The sequence below is a fragment of the Petaurus breviceps genome, unplaced genomic scaffold (genome assembly GCF_028583685.1).
Source record: "Petaurus breviceps papuanus isolate PSGF00001 unplaced genomic scaffold, PetGlider_PUasm1.0 90925, whole genome shotgun sequence".
Lineage (NCBI taxonomy): Eukaryota > Metazoa > Chordata > Mammalia > Diprotodontia > Petauridae > Petaurus > Petaurus breviceps.
Window position 1 is genome coordinate 11,308,601 of NW_027187380.1, and position 25,494 is coordinate 11,334,094.

At 45.6% G+C, this 25,494-nt stretch overlaps 1 protein-coding gene across 1 annotated transcript in view; it reads left to right on the forward strand.

Moving 5' to 3' along the window:
* The window catches only part of QRICH2 (glutamine rich 2), a 45,081-nt gene that overhangs the window by 10,277 nt on the left and 9,310 nt on the right, over positions 1-25,494 (forward strand). Inside the window, exons 3-17 of the mRNA XM_069076858.1 lie at positions 3-213; positions 441-944; positions 2,150-2,235; positions 2,568-2,665; positions 3,233-3,347; positions 4,708-4,962; positions 7,246-7,368; positions 7,715-7,789; positions 8,025-8,189; positions 8,494-8,615; positions 10,319-10,384; positions 11,128-11,229; positions 15,312-15,512; positions 16,160-16,310; positions 16,837-16,921. Of these exons, the coding sequence (XP_068932959.1) occupies positions 3-213; positions 441-944; positions 2,150-2,235; positions 2,568-2,665; positions 3,233-3,347; positions 4,708-4,962; positions 7,246-7,368; positions 7,715-7,789; positions 8,025-8,189; positions 8,494-8,615; positions 10,319-10,384; positions 11,128-11,229; positions 15,312-15,512; positions 16,160-16,310; positions 16,837-16,921 (2,359 nt within the window). The remainder of the gene's footprint in view (positions 1-2; positions 214-440; positions 945-2,149; positions 2,236-2,567; positions 2,666-3,232; positions 3,348-4,707; positions 4,963-7,245; positions 7,369-7,714; positions 7,790-8,024; positions 8,190-8,493; positions 8,616-10,318; positions 10,385-11,127; positions 11,230-15,311; positions 15,513-16,159; positions 16,311-16,836; positions 16,922-25,494) is intronic.

A 25,494-nucleotide genomic window follows, 5' to 3' on the forward strand; every position in this document is an offset into this window, starting at 1 on the left:
AGGCCCTGGAACCCCACCCACCACTCAGCCAGAGCCTGGAGCCCCACTCACCTATCAGCCTGCCCCTGAAACCCCACCCACCTTTCAACCTGTTCCTGGAACCCCACCCATCTATCACCCTATTCCTGGAGCCCCACCCACTTATCTGCCAGGTCCTGGAGCCTCAGGTGCAGATCAGCCCATCCCTATTGATCCAGTCACTGGTCAGCCAACGTTTGTAGCTCCAGGCATAGGCCAGCCAGTCCCTCCTGGCCAGCTGATCTATGGAGCTCCCCCAACATATGTACCAGGGCCTGGAGCTCCACCCATGTATCAGCCATTCCCTGGAGTCCCAGTGCAATATCCACCAAGTCCTATGCCCCCACCTATGTATCATTCAGGGCCCTTACCATTTCCTGTAGCCCCACAAACAGCTTCTCTAACTCCCGTGGGCCCAACAGCCGCTCCTGGCCAAGATCAAAGAGGTGTACCCCTAATCCCGCAGCAGCCGACTGCTGGAATTCCAGGCTCCGACCAGCCTGGCCTTGTTGCCTCAGGCACCGCCCTGAGCGGTGAGCAACCTACAGGCCAGGCTGGCACTCAGAGAGAACTGCCTTCTGATGCCCAGCCTGGTTTTGTGCCCTATTCTTCCTACGCCTCACGCCACCCTTCCTTCGTGCCATTCTGTCCTCCCTACATGCCACCCCAGCCTTCCGCAGTGCCACAAGCACCATGGGCGTCCCCATACTCTGGTACTCCGTACCAGTATCGGCAATCACCGTGCCAAAGAGATAAAGTCTCATTAGACAGACAGGGTTTCAGCTTCCCCTTTGCCTTAGAGACCCTGCGTTTGATGGGGGAGCTTACCAACTACTACCTGATTCTGAAGGAGCAAATGGGGGCACTGGATGAAGATGCTGGCCACTCTGAACTGGAGAAGTTACAATTCCTGATAGGGAAATTAAGTAGGTATTGCCTGCCCTTGCCGTGGTCCAAACTAAAGGGAATTTCTTACCTCTCTGTCTTCTGCTCCCCAGTCTCAGCTTCTAGGCCCTGAATCTCTGCATCCATGCTCCCATTAGTACCACCTACACACATTCACACACCTAATCAAACCATCTTCCTCACTCACAAAAACTAGGTCTCTCCTGCCCCCTTTGCCCCTTGTTCTTTGGGAGTGCCTTCCTCCAGGGCTCTCAGATTGTAATCTGTAGTTCTGAGATAGGTGGCATGAAAGGCTGGGGAGGCTACCACCAGGGGAAGTAGCAGGCTGTAGGCCAGGGGAGGAACTGGCCTGTCCTCTGGTAGCTTCCAACATATTTTAAAAATTGTCTGTCTGTTTGGTAGTTTCCTGTTTTAACAATTCTTGCTAACAAGGTGCTAAGCTCAGTTTCTACCTAGTAAGGAAATGGAAGAGCTTTTAGTGCCCTCTAAATTTCCACATCCTGAGATACAGTTCCAATCACCCTACCCTAGTTAAAGCTCTACAGGGCCTTTATGACAGATTAGGTGGATAGACTGGGAGAATCTGCAAGATTTGCATCTGATCTCAGGGGAGTGAGAAGTTTATATGCCATTGTCAAGCCCCAAGGTTAAAGAGCTTGAGAAGGAAATTGAGAAAAGAGAAAAAGATAGTAAGGATAGTATGGAATTGGGTTGAGGGAGAGCAAAAGGGTTAAATTCAGTTTTCATCTATGGCTTTAGGATCTTGGGCCCTAAGATTTGAGGTGGGTGGGGTGGCCACCTCCCCAAAGCAAGCCAGGAAAATTCTCATGAGAGCTATTTAGGAAGAGTTTCTGGAGACTTAGAACAATGGTGTTCTCATCTCACCACCAGGGAAAGTGGAGAGTTTTTCTGCATTGGTTAAGGGAGGGGACTGTGGAAGCAGGTAGGCAAGACGAATTTATTAAGCTCTGTCTAGTCATGGGGCTAAGTGCCAGAGATATAAATATAAAGAAAGACAATTCCAGCCTTTAAGGAACTTATGTTATAATTGGGGAAGATAACATACCTAGGGGAGATGAAAAGGTTTGGGGGGAAGGGAGCTTCATGTGATTGTGGTGGAGAAGTTGGGGGAATGAAAAGCAAAGCCTAGAGTCCGGGGGAACTCACCAAGAGGAGACAGGAGAGATGCTTAGATCTTGACAATTCTGACTTTCCTTCTTCATAGCCTGTAAAACCTTCCCTGATGACATGCTGGAACAGCTACGTGGTCTTAAAGCCTTAACCAAAGAAATTCAAGAGGAGAGGGAAAAAGTGAGTCGGTAAAGGGGCGTCCAACTTGTCATGAAATCCATAGAGAACCCACCGTTCTAAGGGGATAGTCAAAAGCATTTCAGAGCAAAGTCCTTGGGCTAGGTTCCTGGGAGGGAGGGGAGGTAGGCAACTAGGCACCACCATGGATAGAGCCATCCTGCCTTAGACACGCACTAGATGTATGACCCCAGTCAAATCACTTAGTTTCAGTTTTCCCACCTATAAGACTAACCCTTATCTCCCCGCTATTATTATCATTATTGATAAGCCTGGGGCAGGCTTCCAGGAGGGGGAGACTCCAGCCTGAAACTGCCAAACCATTGGGATTGTAGATGAAGTTAATGCAGCGAATCCTGGAAGGAGAGGAGGAAGATGCTGAAGAGGAGAGAGAAAGGTCTGGCCATCTGAGTCTGCAGCTAAGTATTCTCAGGTAAAAATTAGGCCCTCTGGGAGCTCAAGACCATTTGATGTTTGTATATATAGGAAACAGGCAAGATTGAGGAGGTGGGGAAGAGAAGACCAGTCTTCTAGGATCTTGTGCTATAAGCCGAGTTGATAATAATGAGTGGAGCCATTCATGGATTGATCTCTTCCCATCTTGATCTGGGCTGTGGGCTCTGTCTCATGCCCTGAGAGGTTGCTATAGCTAAGCCATAAGGCTGGGTGGCTTCAGAACAACAGGAAAACCTCTCAGATCCTAGCCTAAATAGCAGGGGGTGTCCATGACTCTGTCTTTTCCATTCCCAGCCCTAGCAGGCTGGGAGTATCACAAGTTTGCTGAGTGGGCATCTGTCCCAGTCATCACATTGACCACCTGAGGAGAGAGCTTGATTTTTCCCTGCAAGTACACCAGATCTGGAGCTGGAATTTTTTCCCTCAAACCTCAGCTCCCCTTAATTAGTTTCTGTACTCCTTGAGTAAAACTGAGTGTTGATGCTTAGTGCTCAGGTCACTTGGGGGCTGCACAAGTAACCAGCCTCTTGATTCTGTGGCCCAGAGTGAATGTGAATGACATAGAGAAGGAGCTGGCCCTATTGAGGGAACGACAGGAGCAGGGCAAGGCCATCGTGGAACAGTCAGTGACCGAAGCCACACTTTATCTACAGGAACAGGTGAGGGCCCTGGGCCCAGGAGCTGAATAGAGAAGGGGAGAGCAGGCCTCCCTCCTGCTAAGTACCAGAGACCAAGTCTCCATTTCTCTGCCATCCTTCCTGGGGAAGTCACATCTAAGGGTCCTCTGGCTTCTAGTTATAAGACCACAGCAAACCCATCTCTGGTCACACCCTTACTGACCACACAGGCTAGGTTGATCTTGTACTGACCAGCCTAGGATACAGTATCTACCCAGTGCCAGTTGTCCACCCCACCTAGTAGCTATCATAGTATAGAGTTGAGTTAAAGAGAGACTGTACAAAGGTCCCTTCATCCCCTTCATCAGCCACATGGCTGTATGTAGGCCATACATAAGATGTATGGTTTAGGATGATATAGGAACTAGCTGATATGTGAATGGACCTTCTGGGCCTGTTTTTAAATGGAGGGTGCATTCTCCTCCAGTACCTTGAGTGATGACCAAATAACTCACAGAAACATTTGTCCAACGGGGAGAGACCCTATGGAACAAGGGAAACTCTTGTGTAGCCCACCTCCCCCCCTTACCCCCTCCTCTGGACTGATTGGGGGAAGCTTTTGGGTGAAAGGAGGTAATCCCATTTTTTTCCCAGAATTTATTTATTTATTTTTAGTTTTCAACATTCACTTCCACAAGATTTTGAGTTCCAAGTTTTCTCCCTATCTCTCCCCCACCCCCCACCCCCCACCCCAAGATGGCAAGCATATTGATTACTCCTTCCCCTAGTCTACCCTGTTGTATATCCCATCCCTCCCATCCTCCCCTCCTCCCCTTCTTCCCTTCTCCCTTACTTTCTTGTAGGGCAAGATGGATTTCTATACTCTATTGCCTGTATATTTTATTTCCTGGTTGCATATAACAATAATTTTTTAACATTTGTTTTTAAAACTTTTGAGTTCCACATTCTTGGTAATCCCATTTTTAATGACCCTCCAATACCTCCCACCTCCACTGAGGGTTGTAGCCCAGACCCTCAGGTCTATTCCCAGATTCCCTAGGGCTATGTGAATGGAGCTGTCTGTAATTAGCCCTTCATTCACTAATAGGATCACGTGACACCTGTATGCCCTATAGAATACAGTATAATCTCATAGTCTAATTCAGAATTGAGAGATCTCTTAGAGCCACAAATTAAGCACAAAACATTGACATGTGTCAGGAGAGCCAATGTCTGAGCATCACTGCCATAAAACCTAACTAAAGGAAGTAGAATCTTGCACTGGACCCCATGAGCCAGCAGAGAAGGCCTGGAGCCCACCCGCATGAAAAGAACTCTACTGATTTGTTTGTTTCATGCCACCCTGAAAACTCTCCCCAACCTGCTTTTCTTTGATATATAGTTAGATAAACTCAGGATGATCATAGAAAGCATGCTGACCTCATCATCCACACTCCTGTCTATGAGCATGGCACCATCTAAGACTCCAGCCCCTTTGGACCCAGGTAAAGTTGACCCACACACCACCTGTCCAGCTTGCAGCCTAGACCTGAGTCAGCAAGTCAGCAGACTAGTACAGCGCTATGAGCAGCTCCAGGAAATGGTCAACAACCTGATGGTGTCTCGGCCCTCCAGGAAGTATCAGCAACAAAACCAGGTAAGTCTGACTGGGCTATCTCCTGTGCTGGGATGGCTTCTGCTAGGGAGTGAGGGGCCAGGGCCAAAGATTTCAGTCCCCTACTCTAAACTCCACAAACCTCCACCTTACCCCGTAGTGGGAAGAAGCAGGCGTCACCTAAGAGTAGCTGTACCTGAGTCCCAATGGTTCTCCTTCCCCCCTACTCCCCAGAGGACAGGGACTGATATTTTTTTGGAAATAGTAGAAGGTTAGAGGTGGTACAGTGAATAGAGCACTAGCCCTGGAGTCAGGAGGACCTGACTTCAAATCCAACTTCAGACACTTGACACACTTACTAGCTGGGTGACCTTGGGCAAGTCACTTAACCCCATTGCCTTGCCAAAAAAAAAAAAGAGTGGAAGGTGAGCAGGGGTTTGGGAGGGAGTTCCAAGATCCAGATCACCAACTGCCTATTGGATAAAACCAGTGAGAATAGGCATCTCAAACTCAATAGTACTTACGTGGCATAGTGGATAGAGTGCCAGCCCTGGAGTCAGGAAGACTTGAGTTCAAATCCTGCCTCAGACACTAGCTGTGTGACCCTGGACAAGTCACTTAATTCCTCCAAAAAATAAAGAGTCAAACTCAATATGAGTGAAACAGAACTCATTATCCCCCTCCCCTAAAATACCGTCTTCCTAAATTGCCTATAATCTGTCAAGAACATCACCATCCTTTTGATCACCCAGATTCAAAACCTGGAATATAGCCAGCCTTTCACTCACAATTCTGCCTCCATATTTCTTGTGTCCATACCCTTTCTCTCCATCCGCATGGCCACCACCCTAGCTCAGACCCTCATTGCTTTCATCCCTGACCTACTGCCACAGCTTCCCAAACGTTCTCCCTGAATCCAGCCTTTCCATCCTTAACACAAATGCCAAATTGACTTTTTGGGGGGGTAAAAATCAGGAATATTACTTTTATTTATTTATTTTCCCCCATTTCTAATCAGAATTATTTATTTATTTATTCTTAGTTTTCAACATTCATTTCCACAAGATTTTGAGTTCTAAATGGACATTTTTTTAGGTACATGTCTAACCTTGTCACAACTCAGCTCAAGAAAATCTAAGGGCTCTGTATTGCCTCTAGATTAAAAATACAAACTTTTCTGCTTGGTACTTAGTCACCTTCACAATCTGGCTCTAGACTATTTCCAGGCTTATTACACACTACTCCCTTTTATGTACTCTATAGTCCAGCCAAACTGGCCTGCTTGCTGGTCCTCACACCTGCCACCTCCCATCTCCAGGCCTTAAATTGGGTTCTTCTTCACCTATGCCTCTTGGAATCACTGCTTCCAAAGGCAAAGCTGGAAGGGGCCTCAGAGGCCATCTAGTCCCACCATCTCATTTTATAGATTTGGAAACTGAGACCATTTGGCTTCTGGGACTTGCTTAAGGTCACACAGGTCATATACATTAGAGGGGGAATTGACCCCAGGTCCTCTGCCTCACTCTTTCCACTGTATATCCACCTTGTCTTACTTCGAGGATCCTAGAAGAAGATCCCGATCCCTCGATTATTAGGAACTCCCTCGACCCATATTACTGGATGTTTACTTTGCAAATATGTAGTGTTTTTGTTTTGTTTGTAAGGCAGTTGGGGTTAAGTGACCCACCCAGGGTGTCAAGTGTACAAGGTCCTCCTAACCCCAGGGCTGGTGCTCCATCCACTGTGCCACCTAGCTGCCCCTACAGATATATTGTGTATACTTAACTAACATGTTGTTTCCACTTATGGTAGAACATAAGCATTCTGAGGGCAGGGACAGTTTAAAATGAATGCTTGTTAAATGAATGAATGAGCTGAACGAATGAATGAGCTGAACGAATGAATGAACAGGCACTTCCCACACCTCCCCTTTTACATTATCTGCAGAAGCCTGAGATTCCATGCATTAAATGGAGCTGGTGAGGACCTACCCTCCCACCTGTAGAACACACATTTCCATAGTGCTAGGTCATTAGGTGGAGATTTTGCCTTGCTGTGGTAACTCTAGATTGCTGAGGAAGGGTAAGATTCACCCCCTGAACTACAGCAGGAAAGTACAAATACTCAGTGTTTCTTCAATCCATTCCCTGGGGTCACACTTCTTTATTAGGCTCTTGTCCATTTTATATGACTTGTCTTGAGACTTTGACATATCCTGGAAGAAAGGCCTATGAGTTTGTGGGGAGGGGAAGAGTCATGCCACCAACCTCAAAATGACTTACTTCTGTCCTTCCTTTCTTTTCCCTCCTCTTCCTCTTGCCTCAGGATGAAGAGTTACTAGGTCATATCCAAGCCACTATCCTTCAGGTACAAGGTGACTGTGAGAAACTTAACATCACCACTGGCAATCTCATTGAGGATCACAGGCAAAAGCAGAAAGATATTGATGTGAGATTTGGGCTGCACTAGGCTGTGCTGGGAGGAAGGGGAAGGAATGAGAAGGGGAAAAGACTAGAAATGCATCATATCTGCAAACCCCAAGCCTGATCCATCTGGTTCCTAGTGAGGTGGGAGGAGGTATCATCTTAACCAGCTTCAAAATGGCATCCAAGGTCCTCTACCTTCACCCACCACCCTGCTTCAGAGTCAGACAGAGGGGTATCTTGGCCTGTAGGAATGGAGGTCTTTATCCTGGGCCCAAACTATACTCTTGACATAGTATCCCCTCCCCAACTCATTCCGCTATATGCAATACTTTTATTTCTGTCTCTATCCCTCTTACCTTCCTACCCAGGTACTGTACCAGTCCTTAGAGAAGTTAGAAAAGGAGAAGGCTAACAGGGAACACCTGGAGATGGAGATTGACGTGGTAAGAGGTCATGCACATATGAGATATGTTTGTATAGCAGGCCCATTGTTGGAGGATGGGTGGGGTGGGGAAACACATGAGAGAAATATAGATCAAAGAGATACTGGTTGGTGCCAGGGGTGGCTATCAGGTGGGCAGTTGGCATGGATTATGTCCCCAGAGAGACAAATTCAATGAGGGGTGCCTCCATTGCCCTTACCCAATATGGGCACTTCCCTCATCTCTCCTGAGACAGAAAGCAGATAAGACTGCCCTTGCTGCCAAAGTGAGCCGAATCCAGTTTGATGCCACCACGGAACAGCTGAACCAAATGATGCAGGATCTACTGACCAAGATGACTGGACAAGAGAAGGACTGGAAGAAAGTCCTGGACAAGCTCCTAGTAGAAATGGATACCAAGGTGAGGGACCTTGCCTTGGCGTTGGCATACTTGGGTACCTACTCCTTGAGGGTACTTGGGCACTCAAATAGATGAAGATGGTGAGGCCTCTGTCCATCTTTGGAGGGCTTGAGGGAGAACAAACTGGAAAAAAATTGTGCCCACATGGATATGTTGTCGTCTTCCTCTCCTTGCCAACGTGTGGTGGGGCCTGGTTTGGTATTATTGTTCCCTTTCTCCTTCCCCTTTCCTTCAGGGCTAGTTACTTTTTTCTTTGGACGTCCTCACCTTCCTAAACAGTAATCCTTGTTTCTCTCTGAGTAAGCTGGATCGCCTAGAGTTAGATCCTGTGAAGAAGATGTTGGAGGAGAGGTGGAAGGCCTTACGAAAGCAGCTGAAGGAACAGTCCCCCCTCTATCAGTCTGATGAAGCTGCCACCATGCGGAGGTGAACTGGGCAGGCAGACACTGTGAGATCACACTTGGGTGGGGGTGGGGAGGAGAACTGGAATGGCCTGGCACAAATGAAGATAAAGAGACCCAGGAAGAACACCCAGTCAGTGGGGAGACCACATGATGAAACAACCAACCCTGAGAGGTCAGTGGACTCCCTTGCTCTGGAGGCAGGAAGGAGGCAATCCAATCCTGTCTCTCAGACTCCTTAGCCTGAGCCTCCCCTGTAAAGGCCCAAGAGAGGGTCGGGTATGTGTATGGGTCTCACTGCCCAGGCTCTCTCTGTACTATAAAAGTAGGAGAACTGAGACATCAAGAACCACCAAAGATTTGGTAATATTAGGGCACAGCTCTACCTCCCTGCATAAGTGGGGTTGAAATGGAGAACTCTAGCCTGAGAGACCATCATCCTTCAAAATCAAAAATATAATGACCTAGGAAAGGTTGCAGAGCCCAGGTCCCAGCTTCTGATTGGGCCACTAGAGGGCACTAGAAAATCACCTGTGAATCTATAGATACCCTAGGTAACCTCAGTTCCCAAGTATCCAGAGGGCACATTAGGGCCCATTTGGGATGAACTAGGGCATATATCTCCTTTGTCAGTCTGCTTTTCTTCCTGGGAGAAAAGATGTGTCAAGGAGACATAATTTAAGAATTATTAGATTACCCGAGAGCCATGATCACAGAAAGAGTCTAGACATCATATTCCAAGTAATTATAAAGGAAAACTACCCTAATATCCTAGAACCAGAAGGTAAATTGGAAATCGAGAGAACCACGTGAAGGAGATCTGAAAATGAGAAAAAAGATGCGGCACCCACAGAGATAAATCCGACTGACGTGTACATTTATAAATGTGAATTTACTGGAGTTTGTAGTTGTTTATGGATGTGAGAGAAATGATTATTTCTTTCTCATATTAATGACTAATTATTGAATCAGGACCAAGCTTCCCCCCCCCCCCGCCCCGCCCTTCTGCCTCCTCATTCAGAAATCAACCAGTGTGGGAAATCTTTCTCAAAGACAGTAGAAGAAATTCTAAATTTGGGTTAATGGGAGGTTTCCTGCTCATTGTATTTACTCAGATAAGTATGGGGAAATGGGGAACCTCCCTTTTGTCAGATAGGTGATATGGAAAAAAGTCTCTGACCAAGACTTGGGTGATCCAAGTCACGTACCCCAAGACCCTCATTGTAATATAGCTCACCTTCCATTATGATATTAATTTTCTCATCAGTTGTTAACCAATCAGAATTGAGTGCCACCCTTAAGAACACCCACTCTTCCAAGGGCGTATAAACTGTGAGCTTATCGCCATAAGGTGTTTTTGGCATTCGAGAGTGCCACTGGCCTAATTTTATTAATAAACAAGCTAGCCTTATTAGTAAAATGATTAAATTACCCAGAAACTATGCCTCTCAGACTTTTTAAATGTCACAGATGTGTGTGTACACATTTGTGTATGTGACCATCTTGTATATGAGCAGATGCCACCTACCCTGATCCCTAGCATGTCCTCTAGGGCAGGGATCAGGGTTATTCTTATACAGTCTTTATTTCCAGCTTGTCTACTCCCTGCTTTCTTGTCCCAGGGTTTGGCACTGTTCTTGGAGTGTGGATAGGAAATCCTCTGGTATTTTTTGTCATTCATATAACATGATGTGCAAGAGGATTTATCCTCAGCTTCTATCCCAACAGGCAGCTTTTGGCACATTTCCATTGTCTCTCATGTGACCGGCCCTTGGAAACAGCTGTACCTGGACCGTGAGTGCCCATATACCACCACCCTTTAGAGACCTCATATGAGGGAAGGAGGCAGTGTCTTTCCAATCCTTTAACTCTCCGTTATTCTCCTCTCTTCATTCCCTTCGGTCTCCTAGTTCTCCTTCCAACTCTCCTATTGAGATAAATATTTGTAAAGTGCTTTGTGGACCTTAAAGCACTATATGAATTATTATCATTACTATTATTTACCCATTTATACCTGACATGAAGACCATCTCCTTTTCTGTACTGGGGAAGGTACATGAAGCATATGGAGGAGGAGTATAGGGAAGGAATGATCTTCTAGGGGATGCCAGGAGCTTTTTTTTTTTTAATGAAATAAGAGTTTTATTGGCTATTTGTTCAAGGGCTTAGGCAAGGTCCAAATCATAAGTAACATCTCCGGGAGTGGGTTATTTAGCCACTCTAACCACCATAAAATGGACAGGACAGGGAGGACCAGAATGGTAAAGGCCAACTATGCCACCATCCAAGATGGCTCTCAAGGAGGAGATAGTACTCCATTATAGATTAGGTTTCAGTCCTCCGATCAGAAAAGACATGGCCTTTACCCATCACTATAGGGTACAGATTGTCTAGAAGAATAGATGGATAAAATGATAGAGTGCTCTCACTACTTGCCGCACCCCCCCACCCCAAGTGAACTTGCAGGGGTTGTGGGAACCATAAGTGGATTTTAGGTCATCTGAATTTCTCATGTTGTTCCCACTCCCCACGGACAGGATCATCCCCTCAGTGCCTAGTGGCCCAGGACTGCCAGCACATCGTTCTAACCGTCCCTACACCATCTATGAATTGGAACAAGTCCGGCAGCAAAGCCGCAAGTATGGGATGGCTCTGCCTGAAGAAGGGGCTTTGGACAGGGATATCAGAGGTAGAGTCATTTCTAGAGGGCTGGAGGAGAGACTCAGTGAAGTATTTTGGAATTGGGTCAATTTGTAGGGATGAGGCCTGGAGATTCAGAAATGATTGAATCAGTAAAGAAGTTGAAAGCTTCCCTAATCCAGTCGCTTCCCAGGGTTCTAGCTACAGGTCCTAGTCCTGACCTCACTTTATGGTCTATTCTCTGCTAAGGCTAAGTCCTACCCAGGATTCTTCCACATACTCATCTGTCTGTACGCTTCAGACAACTCACCTTGAGTTATAGAACAAGGAGGAAAACCCATCATTTGGGACAATAGAGTTATGGGGAGGAAAGGGGAAAGGGAGAATGGGGTGGGGGGGTGGGGCAGGTAAACAAGCATTTATAGGGATCAGTTAAGAAATATTTCTTAAGCATTCCCTATGTGCCAGGCACTGTGCTAAGCAGTGGGTTTACAAAGAAAGGCAAAACATGATCCCTGTCCTCAAGGAGCTTACATTCTGACAGGGGAGACAACATGCAAATAACTATGTATGTACAAGATACATAGATTTAAATACAAAGTAATCTTAGACACAGGCAGTCTAAGGGGCCAGGAAAGGCCTCTTGGAGCAGCATATCTTGAAGAAGGGATTTGAGCTGAATCTTGAAGGAAGCCGGGTAAGAAAGGGAGAGACCGTTCTAGGACTAGAAAAAAGCATGAAACCCACCGGGAAATGAAATGCTACCAGTGTTACTGGGTCACTTTTTTTTTTTGCAAGACATTTGGGGTTAAGTGACCTGCCCCCAGGGTCATAGGGCTAGTAAGAGTCAAGTGACTGAGGCAAGATTGGAACTCAGGTTCTCCTGACTCCAGAACCATTGTTCTATCTACTGTGCCATCTAGCTACCCCTGGGTCACATTTTTTCCTCACTTTTCAGTTTTTTCCAACTCTTTGTGATCCCATTTGGTTTTTTTTTGTTTGTTTGTTTGTTTTTGTTTTGGCAAAGACACGTTTATCATTTCCTTCTTTGGCTCATTATACAAATGAAGAAACTGAGAAAAAAGGGTTAAGTGACTTGCCCAGGGTCACACAACTAATAAGTGTCTGAGGTAGGATTTGAACTCAGGAAGATGAACTGGGGCGGGTGCTCTATTCATTGTACCACCCAGCTAACTCTACTGGGTAACAGAAGTCCTTAAAATGGAAGATGGCTAGAGACATAGGAAGGAGCCAGATTATGAAAGGCTTTAAAGCCAAATGGAAGATTTTATATTTGGTCTTGGAGGTCACAGGGAGCCACCATCCCTGGTGTGGAGCCTCTGGGGCTCTGCTGAAAGGTATACTAATCCCAGGGCTTATTCCTTGGTTCCCCCAATCTCCAGAGTATAACTGGATTGGGAGTCACTAGGGCGCTCAGTTCACAGTTTAAAATTAAAATCCTAGTTAACAGGAAGAGTCACACTTAAATTAGTTATTGACAAGTTGAGCTAGGCCTATGCTGATGTATATGGAGTTTGAGCATAGTCATTGTTTAATTAAACAGAGAGGGAGCAAGGAGGAAAAGATTGCTAGCTATGACTAAGGCTGAAGGCTTTAAACAATTCCATTTAGGGGCAGCTAAATGGCATACTGGATAGGGTACCAGGCCTAGGGTCAAGAGGACTTGAGTTCAAATCCAGCCTTGGACACTTGACACTTATTAGCTGTGTAACCCTGGGCAAGTCACTTAACCCCAATTGCCTCAAAAAAAAAAAAAAAGATTCAATTTAATTCACTCAATAAGGATTGAGTTCCTGTAAGTTATTACATGTTTTCAGATATTATGGAAGTATAAGACATCATCCCTCAAATCAATTTCCAATCAGCTTGGGCAAACAAAGGCAGGTACATACACATATAAGTATACACACACACACACACACACATACAGAGTGAAATAACAATATTGGGTAGGATCTGATTAAGTGTGATGTTGGGTGGTATAGACAAAGAGGATTGGAGAAAAGAGGGGTCATCCCTCTAGGCCAGTGATCAGAAAAGGCTTTATAGAAGAGGTGAGCCTTCATGAGGACCCTAAAGAAGGAAGAGTTAGATGACCTGGAGTGGGGAGGCACACTCAGGTGAGATAGCATGAGCCAAAGTAAGGAAGCTAGTGTTTCAGGGACAGAGGAGGAGACAATTCTAACTGGAGCACAGAGGTACCATTGGGAAATCCATGTAGCACAGGCCAACACCAACCTCTCCCTCTCTAGACTCCCCATAGCATTAATTATTTAATCATTATACCTTTCTTCATCTGTTAAATAGGTAAGAGGGGATGGGTAGAATTTGGATTAGGGTTTCTCGTAAGTCCCTTTCAGATCTACAATCAATGATGCTACATTAGCTTATCTGATTCCTCACTAGAATGCTATGTGAAGAAGGCTGTGTAGGTATTATTATTCCCACTTTACAGATAAGAAAACTTTACCCATAAAGGTAAAGTGATTCTCTCAAAGGTTACATAAATGCTTAGGTGATTGAGCCTAACCCAGTTTTCCTGGCTCCATGACCAGTGTTTTTTTGCAGAATATACAGTGGACCTCAGTGTATTGCTTTTTATCTTGTCTAAATCATTATAATTCAGTCAGTTTGTTCATCCACAAACATTTATAGAATACTCCCTATCTGCTGTGATATCCCCATGACATTAAAATTTTTTTTTTCCTTTTGGAGGGCAATTGGGGTTAAGTAACTTGCCCAATGTTACATGGCTAGTTTTTGTGTTAAGCTCCTGAGGCCAGAACCGAACTCAGGTCCTCCCGACTCCGGGACTGGTGTTTTACTCACTGCACCACCTAGCCACCCTAAAATTTATTTTTTAAATGAAATTAAATAGTTTTTGATGAACAAAAAAAAAATCTGTTTTCTCTCCCTCCTGCTTCCATTTCCCTATTGGGGAAAAAAAAGAAAGAAAAGAAAAACACGTAACAAAAAACAGTCAAGCAATACAAATTCCTGCATTGGCCATGTCCAAAAAATGTGTTTCTTTGTATCTTAAGTTCATCACCTTTCTGTTAGGTGGAAGATAGTGTGGTTCATCACTGGTCTTCTGGACCAATTACCATAGGATGGTAACCTGTCTTGTACGACACCCTCTCCTCTTTCTTTTGATGACAATAAAAGTGGAAAATTGATCCCCTGCCCACCCTCCCCCCCCCCCCCCCCCCCAAATGAAGAGAACTCAAGGAAGACCTCTAGGACAATGGATGGATCTCCTAGAGAGGGCTGATGGGGAAGTGAGGACCAGAAATGCCCTGGAAGAGAAGTCGTAACTGAACACGGAGGCAATAACAGATCTTTCCATGTGTGAATATGTTTAAGTATCCAGTTATTTCTTCTGTGCCTTGCCTTCTCCAATAGAGAATATTTGAATAGTGAACTAATAACTACAACAATTCCGTTTCCCTTGCATTTTAGAAAACAAAACTCTCTTCCTACATTAGCTAATCCCATCCTCACAACCACCCTGGAAGAGTAGGAGGTACCTCCTACACTGGGTTGTTGTGGGGAGGACACTTGGTAAGGACCTTAAAACAGCAGAGAAATGTGAGCTATGATCCTCCCTTTACAGATGAAAAAGTAAAGCTTTGTCCAGCACCACACTACTGGGACTAGAATCTTCTGCCCTTGTGTGCAGAGCTCTTTCTGTTTTACAATATTGACTTTTAAGATAGGTGCTACTTTTTTTTTTGTCTCTCTTATACTGCCAGCTACAGTGCCAGGCACACAGTCAGTCTCCAATAAGAAGAGAATGCAATAGAATTGAATAGAGGGCTTCTGACAGGGGGCTCTGTGGTTTAGAGGAAACATCTCGCTATTGTTGGGTCTGGGTGAAATTTCAGGGAGCTGAACTAGGAAAGTGGAATATCCAGGAATGTAACCCTAATCTGGGCTCAGAAATAGCTGGCCGGGTTCCAAGTTTAGGTTAGGGAGAGGCTGAAGGTGACCACCTCCCACAGTTTTGCTTTGCTTTAGGATGAAGGCTAAAAGCCCCTCTCCTCTACTCTTCCACCCCCAGCATGAGATTGGGCACTGCCTTCCAACGAATGGAACTAGGACAGCTGGAACGGAGTGTGGGCCGCCTGCATTCCATGCACTCCAAGATGCTGATGGACATAGAGAAGGTACAGATCCATTTTGGAGGCTCAGTCAAGGCCAGCAGCCAGATGATCAGGGAGCTGATCCAGGCCCAGTGCCTCGGTTCCTCCTACTACAAACGGTAGGATGGACGATGGGAAGGCAAGGTCCCTCCCCACCCCCATACCCTGAGGAACTGGGTTTAGTAGGAGGGTGCTTAGAGATGAGACAAAGGTCCTGGAATAACCCCTACCATTCTGATAAAGCATCTTGAGTGCTCCAGACACCTCAAGCTTCTTATTCAGCCTCTAATCCCATAGGGTTCTGCTGTTGGGTAGATGTCCAGACACATACAGTCTTTACGCTGGTTACTATGGCCTTGTTAAGATTTTCATCAATCGGATCCCCACAGCTGAAGTTTGTGTGTCTATCCAGAATAACAGGGAAGATGAGAGGATTAGGATGTGCTCAGCTTTCTTTGCTCATTTTTTCCCATCTCGTGTGTGTGTGTGTGTGTGTGTGTGTGTGTCCCCAGTTCACAATGCTTCTTGACCACAGTTCTCCTGACAGGGACATGGCCCTTTTTATGCTATACTTTTTGTACCTCCTGCCAATCCATGAGCCACCCCCTCCTCCCTTCTGAGGTGGAAGGGAGCATAGAATAGCCATCAATCTCTGACTCCCCAAAGATAGCTCCACTCCTCCCATCCATGCAGGGCAAGTGGTACATCCTGCTCCATCACCCCAGTTATGGTTCCCTTGTGACTCCACGGCTGTTGTCTCTCACAGAATTCAAGATATGCCAGATTACTCCTACATGTCAGTGCCACGTCGTTGTGGGGGTAGCCACACACTTACCTTCCCCTACCGCCGCTACGCCCGCCTACAGCACCTGGCTCAATGTGTCTACCCTACAGAAGATGTTCAGGCCTCCTTGAAGGTATGGGGGCATTAGCTGGGCAGAACTGCACAAGAAGAGGGTAAAGGAAGACAGGACTTTCCTGCCTTAGAACCATAGACCTTCAGGTGTGGAAAGCCCTTGTGTCTCCCTCCCAGGCTTCACTTACAGAATGTTCTCATTTCCCTTGTCACTCTGTCTTTCTAAGGCCATACAGATGTTTTTCTTCATGGAATGGGTAGGAAGGGCAAGGAGAGAGTTGTAGGGAGGTCCCTACAGTCCCCCTACCCTTCCTCTAGCCCAGGAGTTATTAACCTAGGGTCCATGAATTTATTTTTTTTTAATTGTATAACTATAAATCACTGTAATTGAATTCCTTTGTAATCCTGTGTATTTTGGTTTGTGCATATGAAAACATTATTCTGAACAGGGGTCCATAGAGTTTTTTGTCCATGACACAAAAAAGGTTAAGAACTCCTGATGTAGATCTGGGTAACTGATGCCAGTTGGCAGTTTGAGGATGGGAAGTCTTAGGCACCACCATGGTGATGAAGGTGTGTCCTTGCAGCATGAGGTGGACATCTTGGGCCTGGATGGACATATCTACAAGGGACGGTTGGATACAAGGCTGCCTGGAATCCCAAACAAGGAAAGTGAGTATCCATGTAGTCCAGAATTACCTGTGTCCATACACTGTAGAGTGGGCAGTCAATCCCTGGATTGAGGATAAGCAGGATTGAGGATTACCAGGCAGGCTAGGCAGTACCACAGAACACTAGATATCTGAGCAATCAATAAATGTTTATTAAACACCTACTGTATTCCAGGCACTGTGCTAAGCACTGAGGATACAAAAAGAGGCAAAAGATAGTTCCTGCCCTTAAGGAGCTTACAATCTAACGGGGGAGACAACATGCAAGCAAATTATATATATATGTATGAACAAGCTGTATACAGGATAAGTGGAAAGTAACAGAGGGAAGGCGCTGGAATTAAGAGGATCTAGGGAAGGCTTCCTGTAGAAGGTGGGAGTTTATTGGGACTTAAAGGAAGCCAGGAACATCAGTAGGTGGAGCAAAGGAGGGAGAATGTTCCAGGCATGGCAGACAGCCAGAAAAAAATGCCCAGAACTGAGAGATGGAGTGTCTTGTTCATGGAATAGCCAAGAGGTCAGTGTCACTGGATGGAAGAGTACATGTCAGGGAGTGAGACGTAAAAAGACTGGAAAGGTAGAAAGGTTTATGAAGGACTTTGAATGCCAAACAGAGCATTTTGTATTTGGTCCTGGAGATGATAAAGAGTCACTGAAATTTGTTGGATGGGGAAGCAGTGCTGGGGTTACATGAGCAGATGCTTTTAGGAAAATCACTTTTGTGACTGAATAGAAGATGGATTGGAGTGAGGAGGTTGACTTGAGGCAGGCCAACCCACCATCAGGCCTCTGCACTAATCCAGGCCTGCCCTCAAGTGGTGGCCCTATCAGAGGAGAGACGGGGATGCAGGAGAGTTGTTGCACAAGATAAATTGAAGGAATTTGGCTTTGTCTCCTACTACCGAGCATCACCCTCTCTCTACCCTAAACACATGCTTTTAACATACAAAAAGTGCAGATTTCCCATGGACCATGTATCCAAGCAGAGAGATTAGTTAATAGGAACAGATCCTACAACCTCTGCTAATCAGCAAGTACAAGGGAAATCCTGTACACTGGTTTTCCAGCATTGAAAGTTTAGACAGTATTATATAGTAGAAGAGTCAAGACTTTGACTTGGTGGTTCAAATCCCAGTTTTATTACTTACTAGCTGGGTGACCTTAGGCAAGTCACTTCCTTGCTCAGCCTCAGTTTCCTTTTCTGTAAAAGGAAGTAATTGGACTAGATCTTTTCTAAGAGTCCTTCCACCTCTAAACCTATGATCCTAAGAGCCATACTCTTTGCTCTTGGTCTTACTGTCTAATGGGGCAGCTAGGTAGCACAGTGGATAGAGTGCTGGGCCTGGAGTCAGTAAGACTCATCTTCCTGAGTTCAAATCTAGCCTCAGACACTTACTAGCTGTGTGACTCTAGGCAAGTCACTTAACCCTGTTTGCCTCAGTTTCCTTATCTGTAAAATGATCTGGAGAAGGAAATGGCAAACCACTCCAGTGTCTTTGCCAAGAAAACCCCAAATGGGGTCATGAAGAGTTGGACATAACTGAAAAATGACTGAAAAAACAATTACTAACAGGAAACAAAACAGAAGGCCCAGATTTATGTGTTTCACAGCTGTTCCCTTTGCCCATGCATCCCTACAGGTTACTATGCCTACCTTTCTGCTTAGCACTGACCCCCTTTTTCCTACTGTGCTTTCTTGCTACATCCAGGTCCTATGAAGAACAAACCAAAGAATCTCTGTCCTGTTGGGCAAAGTAGGCAATCCCCTTCAAGACCGCAGAGTGCTCAGATGATGGTGGCTTCTATGACAAGTAATTATTTGGCCAATCTTCCTGGATGCCTTCTCTCTCCCATCCCCAACCCTGGTCCCCTTGGGTCTGGCTCCTTCCCATGGACTCTGGCATCTCAGGAAGGAAGGGAGGCAAGGCAGGCAATGGACACTGGATAAAGAGTGTTCAAAAGCTGGGGAGATTGGGGTGAGGGTAAGGATTGGGCTTGATTGAGGCACTTCTTGGTTCTGCATTCCACAGACAATGTGCTAGATTTTGCCTCAGGATAGGTTTTTCTGGGAGCTTGTTTGGTACAAGCTTTAAAGTAGTGGCTGAGATGTGGAGATGGGTGTATGAGGGATGGAGGGGGAGGAAGACCTGCTGGTTATGGTTCCTTCCTCAGGCCCCAGAACAACTAGGCACTTCCTTGTCCATGGAGTGGTTTCCTCCCCAGATTTCCCAAGAGCTTTCAGGAGCAGTGTTGTCCAGAGAGAAGAACTAAGAGTAACAGTAAGGGGGGAGGGAGATCACAGAGAGGCAAACTGAGGCCTGGTGTAAGGAAAAACTTCCTGATTGGGCTAAACCCAAGTGGAATGAGCTGGAAGCATTAACGGTACATTATGAGGGGGGTTCTTACTCAGTTATGGACTGGCTGAGATGGTTTCTGAGACTCCTTTGAGCTCCACAGTTCTGAGATTCTGTGACTGACACCCGCCTCTTGGGGCCTTGTGGCTGGAGGAGGGAAGCAGCCCAGGTGGTCTTCAAAGGAGGCTCTTCCAGAAATATGGAGAGTAGTGAAAAGAATACTGGGGTGGGGAACAGGGTCCCTGGATCTGCTTCAATACTAGTTAGCTGTGTGCACTTGGGTGAGTTAATTCCCTTCTAGGTAAATTGAGAATGTTGGGCTAGATGAGGGAAAATGTCCTGTGGCTAGAAGTTAGGGACTGAGCCTGCCCATTTAGGCCCACTCAGAAGCACAGCCTGGGACTCCTTGAGAAAGGGAATAGTAACTGACAGATGGTAAGTCATATTCCTAGTTCCCAGGGCTCTAACACAGTTTTAGGCTGTTCTGATTTTCTTTAAGGCCCTAGGGAAGGTATATTTAAGGAGGAATCCTAATCATAGCCCAGTTATCTTTACACCCCACTGGAGTTTTGTTTTTCTGTCTGGCTTTTTGGGGAGGCAATTGGTGTTAAGTGACTTGCCCAGGGTCACACAGATAGTAAGTGTCTGAGACCAAATTTGAACTCTGGTCCTCCTGACTCCAGGGCTGGTGCTCTATCCACTATGCCACTTAGCTGCCCCTCCACTGGGGTTTTAAACAGTATTTAGTGGGATAGGTAAAAATATATGAAAGTTGGACTCAAAAGAAATTCCTATACCAACTAGTGTGAGTTTTGCCCAAAAAGAGATCCCTAAAAGAATTGTTAGGGCTCATTTATTTTGCATTTCACAATGGTTAAAGGGGTCCATTTGACTTTTTTGTTTAAATTAGATTTGGGAGCTCAGAACCTAAAACTTGTATGGCCATTAACACCTAAACTTGAGGTTTGTCATACAATCCTGTGCTCATTTCTGCAGTCACTATGGCCCTGGTATGACTACTAGGTGAGCCAAAGTCCCTGCCCTTTTGGGCCTACCAAGCAGGGAGAATTCCTTAGTATGTATTTCCAGTGTAATTCTTCCGGACTATGCCCCCTCTCAGAGATTAACTAGGTAGTATAGAGAAGGCACCAGCAATCTTAACCCCTGTTGTTTCTTGTCTCTCTAGGCCAGCAAACGAAGGGCAGACCTGTCTCTTCTCAGGGGCGCCTCACACAGCTTAATGCCACACACCCACCAAGCCCCACAACTGTTAATCCCAGTAATCTCCCCTAACAGATTATAGGGTGTTTATTGAGGTGTACATGGATCTCCTGCACTCTGCCCTGGATGAAGACCAAGCAGGGATACTCTGGGCCTCAGAAAAACATACCTTCATGCCTAGTACTTGCCAATAAATGTTTGCAAAGAAGATGGCTGAGTGTTTATGTTCAGCCACTGAGGGTGAGGGTGGTGGTGGTGGTGAATGAATATATGATAAAGGTCAAGATGGTACTTCCTTAATTCACGTAACAAAACTATTCTGCAACTACCAGAAACCACAGAACAGAATGGAATCGTGTATTCTGAAGAGCAAAGGAATTCATGATGCAACCAAAGAAACATGTCTGCAAATCTGAGCCTAATCAGCAATAAAAAGGACATTCATTAAAAGAGATATTTGAAGCATTCCTACAAAAGAAAACACAGAAATGAGCATATTATTTGCTTTCAAGCATATCAAAAACAGAAAAATTTTAAAAAGCAAACAAACCAAAGGAAACACTAATTACAAAATAAATTACCCCTGGAAAAGAAAAGGAAAAAATTTTAAAAAGACAACTACAGGATTTAAAAAAGAAAAAAACAAACCCAAACAAACTCCATGATGACAAAAGAAGAACCATTAAGAATTTTTTTTTGAGGCAATCAGGGTTAGGTGACTTGCCCAGGGTCACACAGCTTTTAAGTGTCTGAGGCTGGATTTAAATTCAGGTCCTCCTGACTCCATGCTCTATCCACTGCACCACCTAGTCGCCCCTATTTCTTTCTACAAATGCAAAGGAGACAAAGATGAAAATGGATCTTAAATAGAAGTGATGGTGGAGGAAGAGGATTGAAACACCATGGGTAAAGCCTCACATCACCTTGCCAAAAATTAAAAAAAAAAGATGGCACTTCCTTGCTGCTCTTCTAGTCTAAAAGTTCTAAATTGATAGTCTCTCTTTGAGATAGATGATCCAACCTGAGATACATTCCTAACCAAATGCAGGGTGAGGCTCCTCTAAATGGTGGTGATAAGGCGTGTGACCAATCCACTTTGTACATTTCCACATTATGGTGAACTAAATCATACCACCTAATGATCTGCTGTTACTAGAATTTGCCTGGTCTATGGTATGCTTCCAGTGTGCTCAGGGCTCCTTAGCTGGGAATCTATGGGTCCTGCTCATAGTTCCAGAATGTAAAAGACCTCAGAAACTGTCATCCCTAGGCTATCTGCTGCCGTTCTAACCTGCCATTGCCAGCATAGGTGCTGGCTTCCTCTGGTTTGAGTGGAGTGGACCAGGGTAGGCCCAACACTGTGCTGCCTGTGGGTAGGATCCTGCTCTGAGGGAAAGGGGAAGGAGGGCAGCTGCTGGTGCTTTACTGATCATCAGTTTAGGGCCACTCAAGGCATGTGTTGATTTACAAATTCCAAAAGCACCTGGGAGGCTGCTCTCACTCTCTGTCCCTAAGTACTCTGCTCATAGGTATAGCCTACTCTGGAAGGGTATCTGGAAGGGCACAGGGTCTATTTCCCTGACTGTTGAGTACAACTCCACCCTTCCCTCCCCTAATTGATCTGTGAGCAGGAATTTCAGCCTAGAATAAAATCCCTGCTCCATTCTTCCCCGTCCCCTGTGTGCCCCCCCCCCCCTTCCCGCCACACACACACCTACCATATATTCCCCATCTCTGCCCATTCTAGGTTCCCTGTCCCTCAGCCTAGGAAAAAAACTTTGCGGGCACGGGAAAATTCAAATATACACTGACCAATCACTGATTGTAGTTTCAGCTTACATAACCTGACTATTGTAATCTCTAAAAACCGGCACATTGTCCATGACAATTCACTGTCTGATCTGGGTATGTGATCCCAGCAGCCCCACGGTAATAAAATCCACTTCCAAATTTATTCTCGGGGGATCTTCTGTCTCGCTCATTTATGCTCTACATAATAACCCCAGCGGAAGGGCCTTAGGCCTATGTTTTTAGCCTGTCCTTTCTTCTCTCCTTGAAGCATGAAGCTAGCTTTCTTCCTGAGCAGAGCAGTGTTGTGTTCAGAATGAGGAAATTCAGGGATTTGGGAGGACTGGCATGTGGAACCACTCATCTCCAGTCCTCCCGAATGGCACCAGTTGAGAGACCCTTGTCCTCGCTATTTGCTCCCTCGACCCGCTGGTGCTGGGTCAGAAGGGAACACTAGGAAGGTGAACAGTCCTGTCCAGACACTCCCCTTCCCGCTCGCCTCCTCCTCAAAACACCTCCATTAGAATGGCAGCAGGGAGGGGTACACAGAGCTTGTCTGATATTCACATTCCTTGGCTATCTTGGGTCATCTCCAGCCCTCAGAGCTTCCTACTTAACAGACTTTCCGTAACAGGGTGGAGGAACTCCCTGGGTTAGGGGGCCACTCATCAACATGATTTCCATTAGACTCAATGGAGAGAGGATTCCCAGAATAGCTATTCCCATGGCAGGGGACTGAGGGCCTAGGGTGTGAAAAACTATACTATATGTGCAAAGGTAACCTGATAGGTGCTGTGGATATACAAGACTAAAACAAAATACCTTCAAGGAGGAAACACATATAAGGCCATTTGAGGAAGGAAAGGGCACTCATGGCTGGGAACATCAGGGAAGGCTCCATAGACCCTTTCGCCCCCAGTTATCTCCTGCCCTGCTGCAACTAGAGTGTAGCCCACCCTCTCCAGCTCTGGCTCTGAGGTGTAATCAAATCAACAATACTGCCCTTGTCTCTGCAAAAGCTCATGTCAGTGTGGCAGTGAACTTGCCTGTGGCTCCACTCACAGCCCTGGGACTCCCAGACCAAAACACCCTCCCTTGGCCACCATTCCTCCACGTGTCATATCCCCCTCTTAGGCTGAAAGTCTGGGAGAGCAGATGGGGATCACTCTCCCATTTGTATCTCCAGTGCTCAGCACATAGGAGGTGCTTTGTTGTTGATGCTCAGTGTCTGACTCTTCATGTCCCCATTTGGGATTTTCTTGGCAAAGATACTGGAGAGGTTTGCCATTTCCTTCTCTGGCTCATTTTTACAGATAAGGAAACTGAAGCAAATTTGCTCGGGGTCACATGTCTAGTGAGTGTCTAAGACTCAGGTCTTCCTGACTTCAGGCCCATTCACTTTAACTGCTGTGCCACCCAGCTGTAAAAGCTTGATAATAATAATGCTTTTTTATCCATTAATTAATTTATTCATGCACAGGGGGTCTAGGAGCAGCTAAAGAAGTGGCAGAGCGGAAGGAGCACAGACTCCGTCAGGAAGACTTGAGTTTTATCTGGACTCAGATGCTTTACTGGCTGTATCACCTTGGGTAAATCACTCAACCTCTGTCTGCCTCAGTTTCTTTATTTGTAAAATAGGGATACCTCAAGCGGGTTGTTCTGAAGATTGAGTGAAGTAGCCCATGCAAAGTGTTTTACAAACCTTAGAGCTACGTTGATGCTGGCTATTGTTTCTCTTTTCAGCTGACATGGTCTCACAGCTAAGCATTAAGAGAAGACAAGAATTAGAGAAGCAGATGTGAATTCTAGTCACAGGGACATCCTATGCAGACACATAGCAGTAGGAGACAGGGTGTAGATTCCAGGAAACTGCTGGTAGTTCAGTTTGGTTGACACAGAGCTTAAGGAGGATAGTTAGGAGCCAGGTAGTTAAGGGCCTTAAACTCCAAGTTGAGGAGTTTGTAGTTTATCCTAGAGCCCCTGGGAGCCACTGCAGGCTTTAGAGCAGAGGAATGACACCATCACTCTGGTTCCTTACAAAGAGTATTTTGGCAGCTGTTTGGAGGTTAGATTAGAAAGGAGGGGCACTGGATACATACAGAGATCCACTAGAAAACTCCTGCAACACTTCAAGTGAGACATGGGCATCTGAATTAAGGGAATGACAACGTGAAGTGGAGACAAGGGGACAGATGTGAAAGACAGGGGAGTATTATCAAGACTAGACAACCGATTCAGGGTGGAGGAAGTGAGGGAGAAGGAAGAAAACTCAGGGATTATGAACCTGGGTGAATGGAAGGAAGATTGAGGCTTCAGCCTCAACAGAAATGGGGAAGTTTGGAGAATGGGTAGGAGTGGAAGTTGATTACTCCTTTTGAAATATACTGACATTGAGTTTCTGACAAGAAGTAACAATCAAGGGCAGATAGGTGACTCAATGGACAGAGTGTTGACCCTGGAGTCAGGAAGACCTGAGTTCAAATTCAGCCTCAGATGCTTACTAGCTGTGTGACCTTGGGCAAGTCATTTTATCCCATTCTAAAGAAAGGAAGGGAATGACATACACACTAAATAGGGTATCTCACCCTATAGGAGAGTAGGGGAGAAGGGGATGAGAGGGGGGATGATGGAAGGGAGGGCTGGGGGGTAGGGAAGTTGGAAGCACCCACTTTTGAAAAGGGACAGGATCAAAGTAGAGAATAGAACAAGTGGGAGGTGGGATAGGAGGGAGGGAAATATAGTCAGTCTTTTACAATATGTCTACTATGGAAATGTTTTGCATTAGCTACACATGTACAACTTATACCAAACTGCTTATCTTCCCAGTAAGGGGGGGTGACAAGGGAGGAAGGGAATGAATCTGGAATTCAAAGTTTTAAAATCAAATGTTTAATATATATATACTATTATGTAACTGGGAAATAAGACATACAGGCACTGGGGCATAGAGATCTACTGTGCCCTACTGGAAAGTCAGAGGGGGTATGGGAAAAGATATGGGAGAGAGGAGATAGGAGGAGGGGATACCCAGTGGGATCGCTATTTTGGGGTGGTGGGTAGGGGAAAAACGGGGAGAAAATTTGCAACTCAAAATCTTGTGGAAATGAATGATGTAAACTAGAAGTTAATAAAGCATTTGATTAAAAAAAAGAAAGGAAGGAAGGAAGAAAGAAAGAAAGAAAGAAAGAAAGAAAGAAAGAAAGAAAGAAAG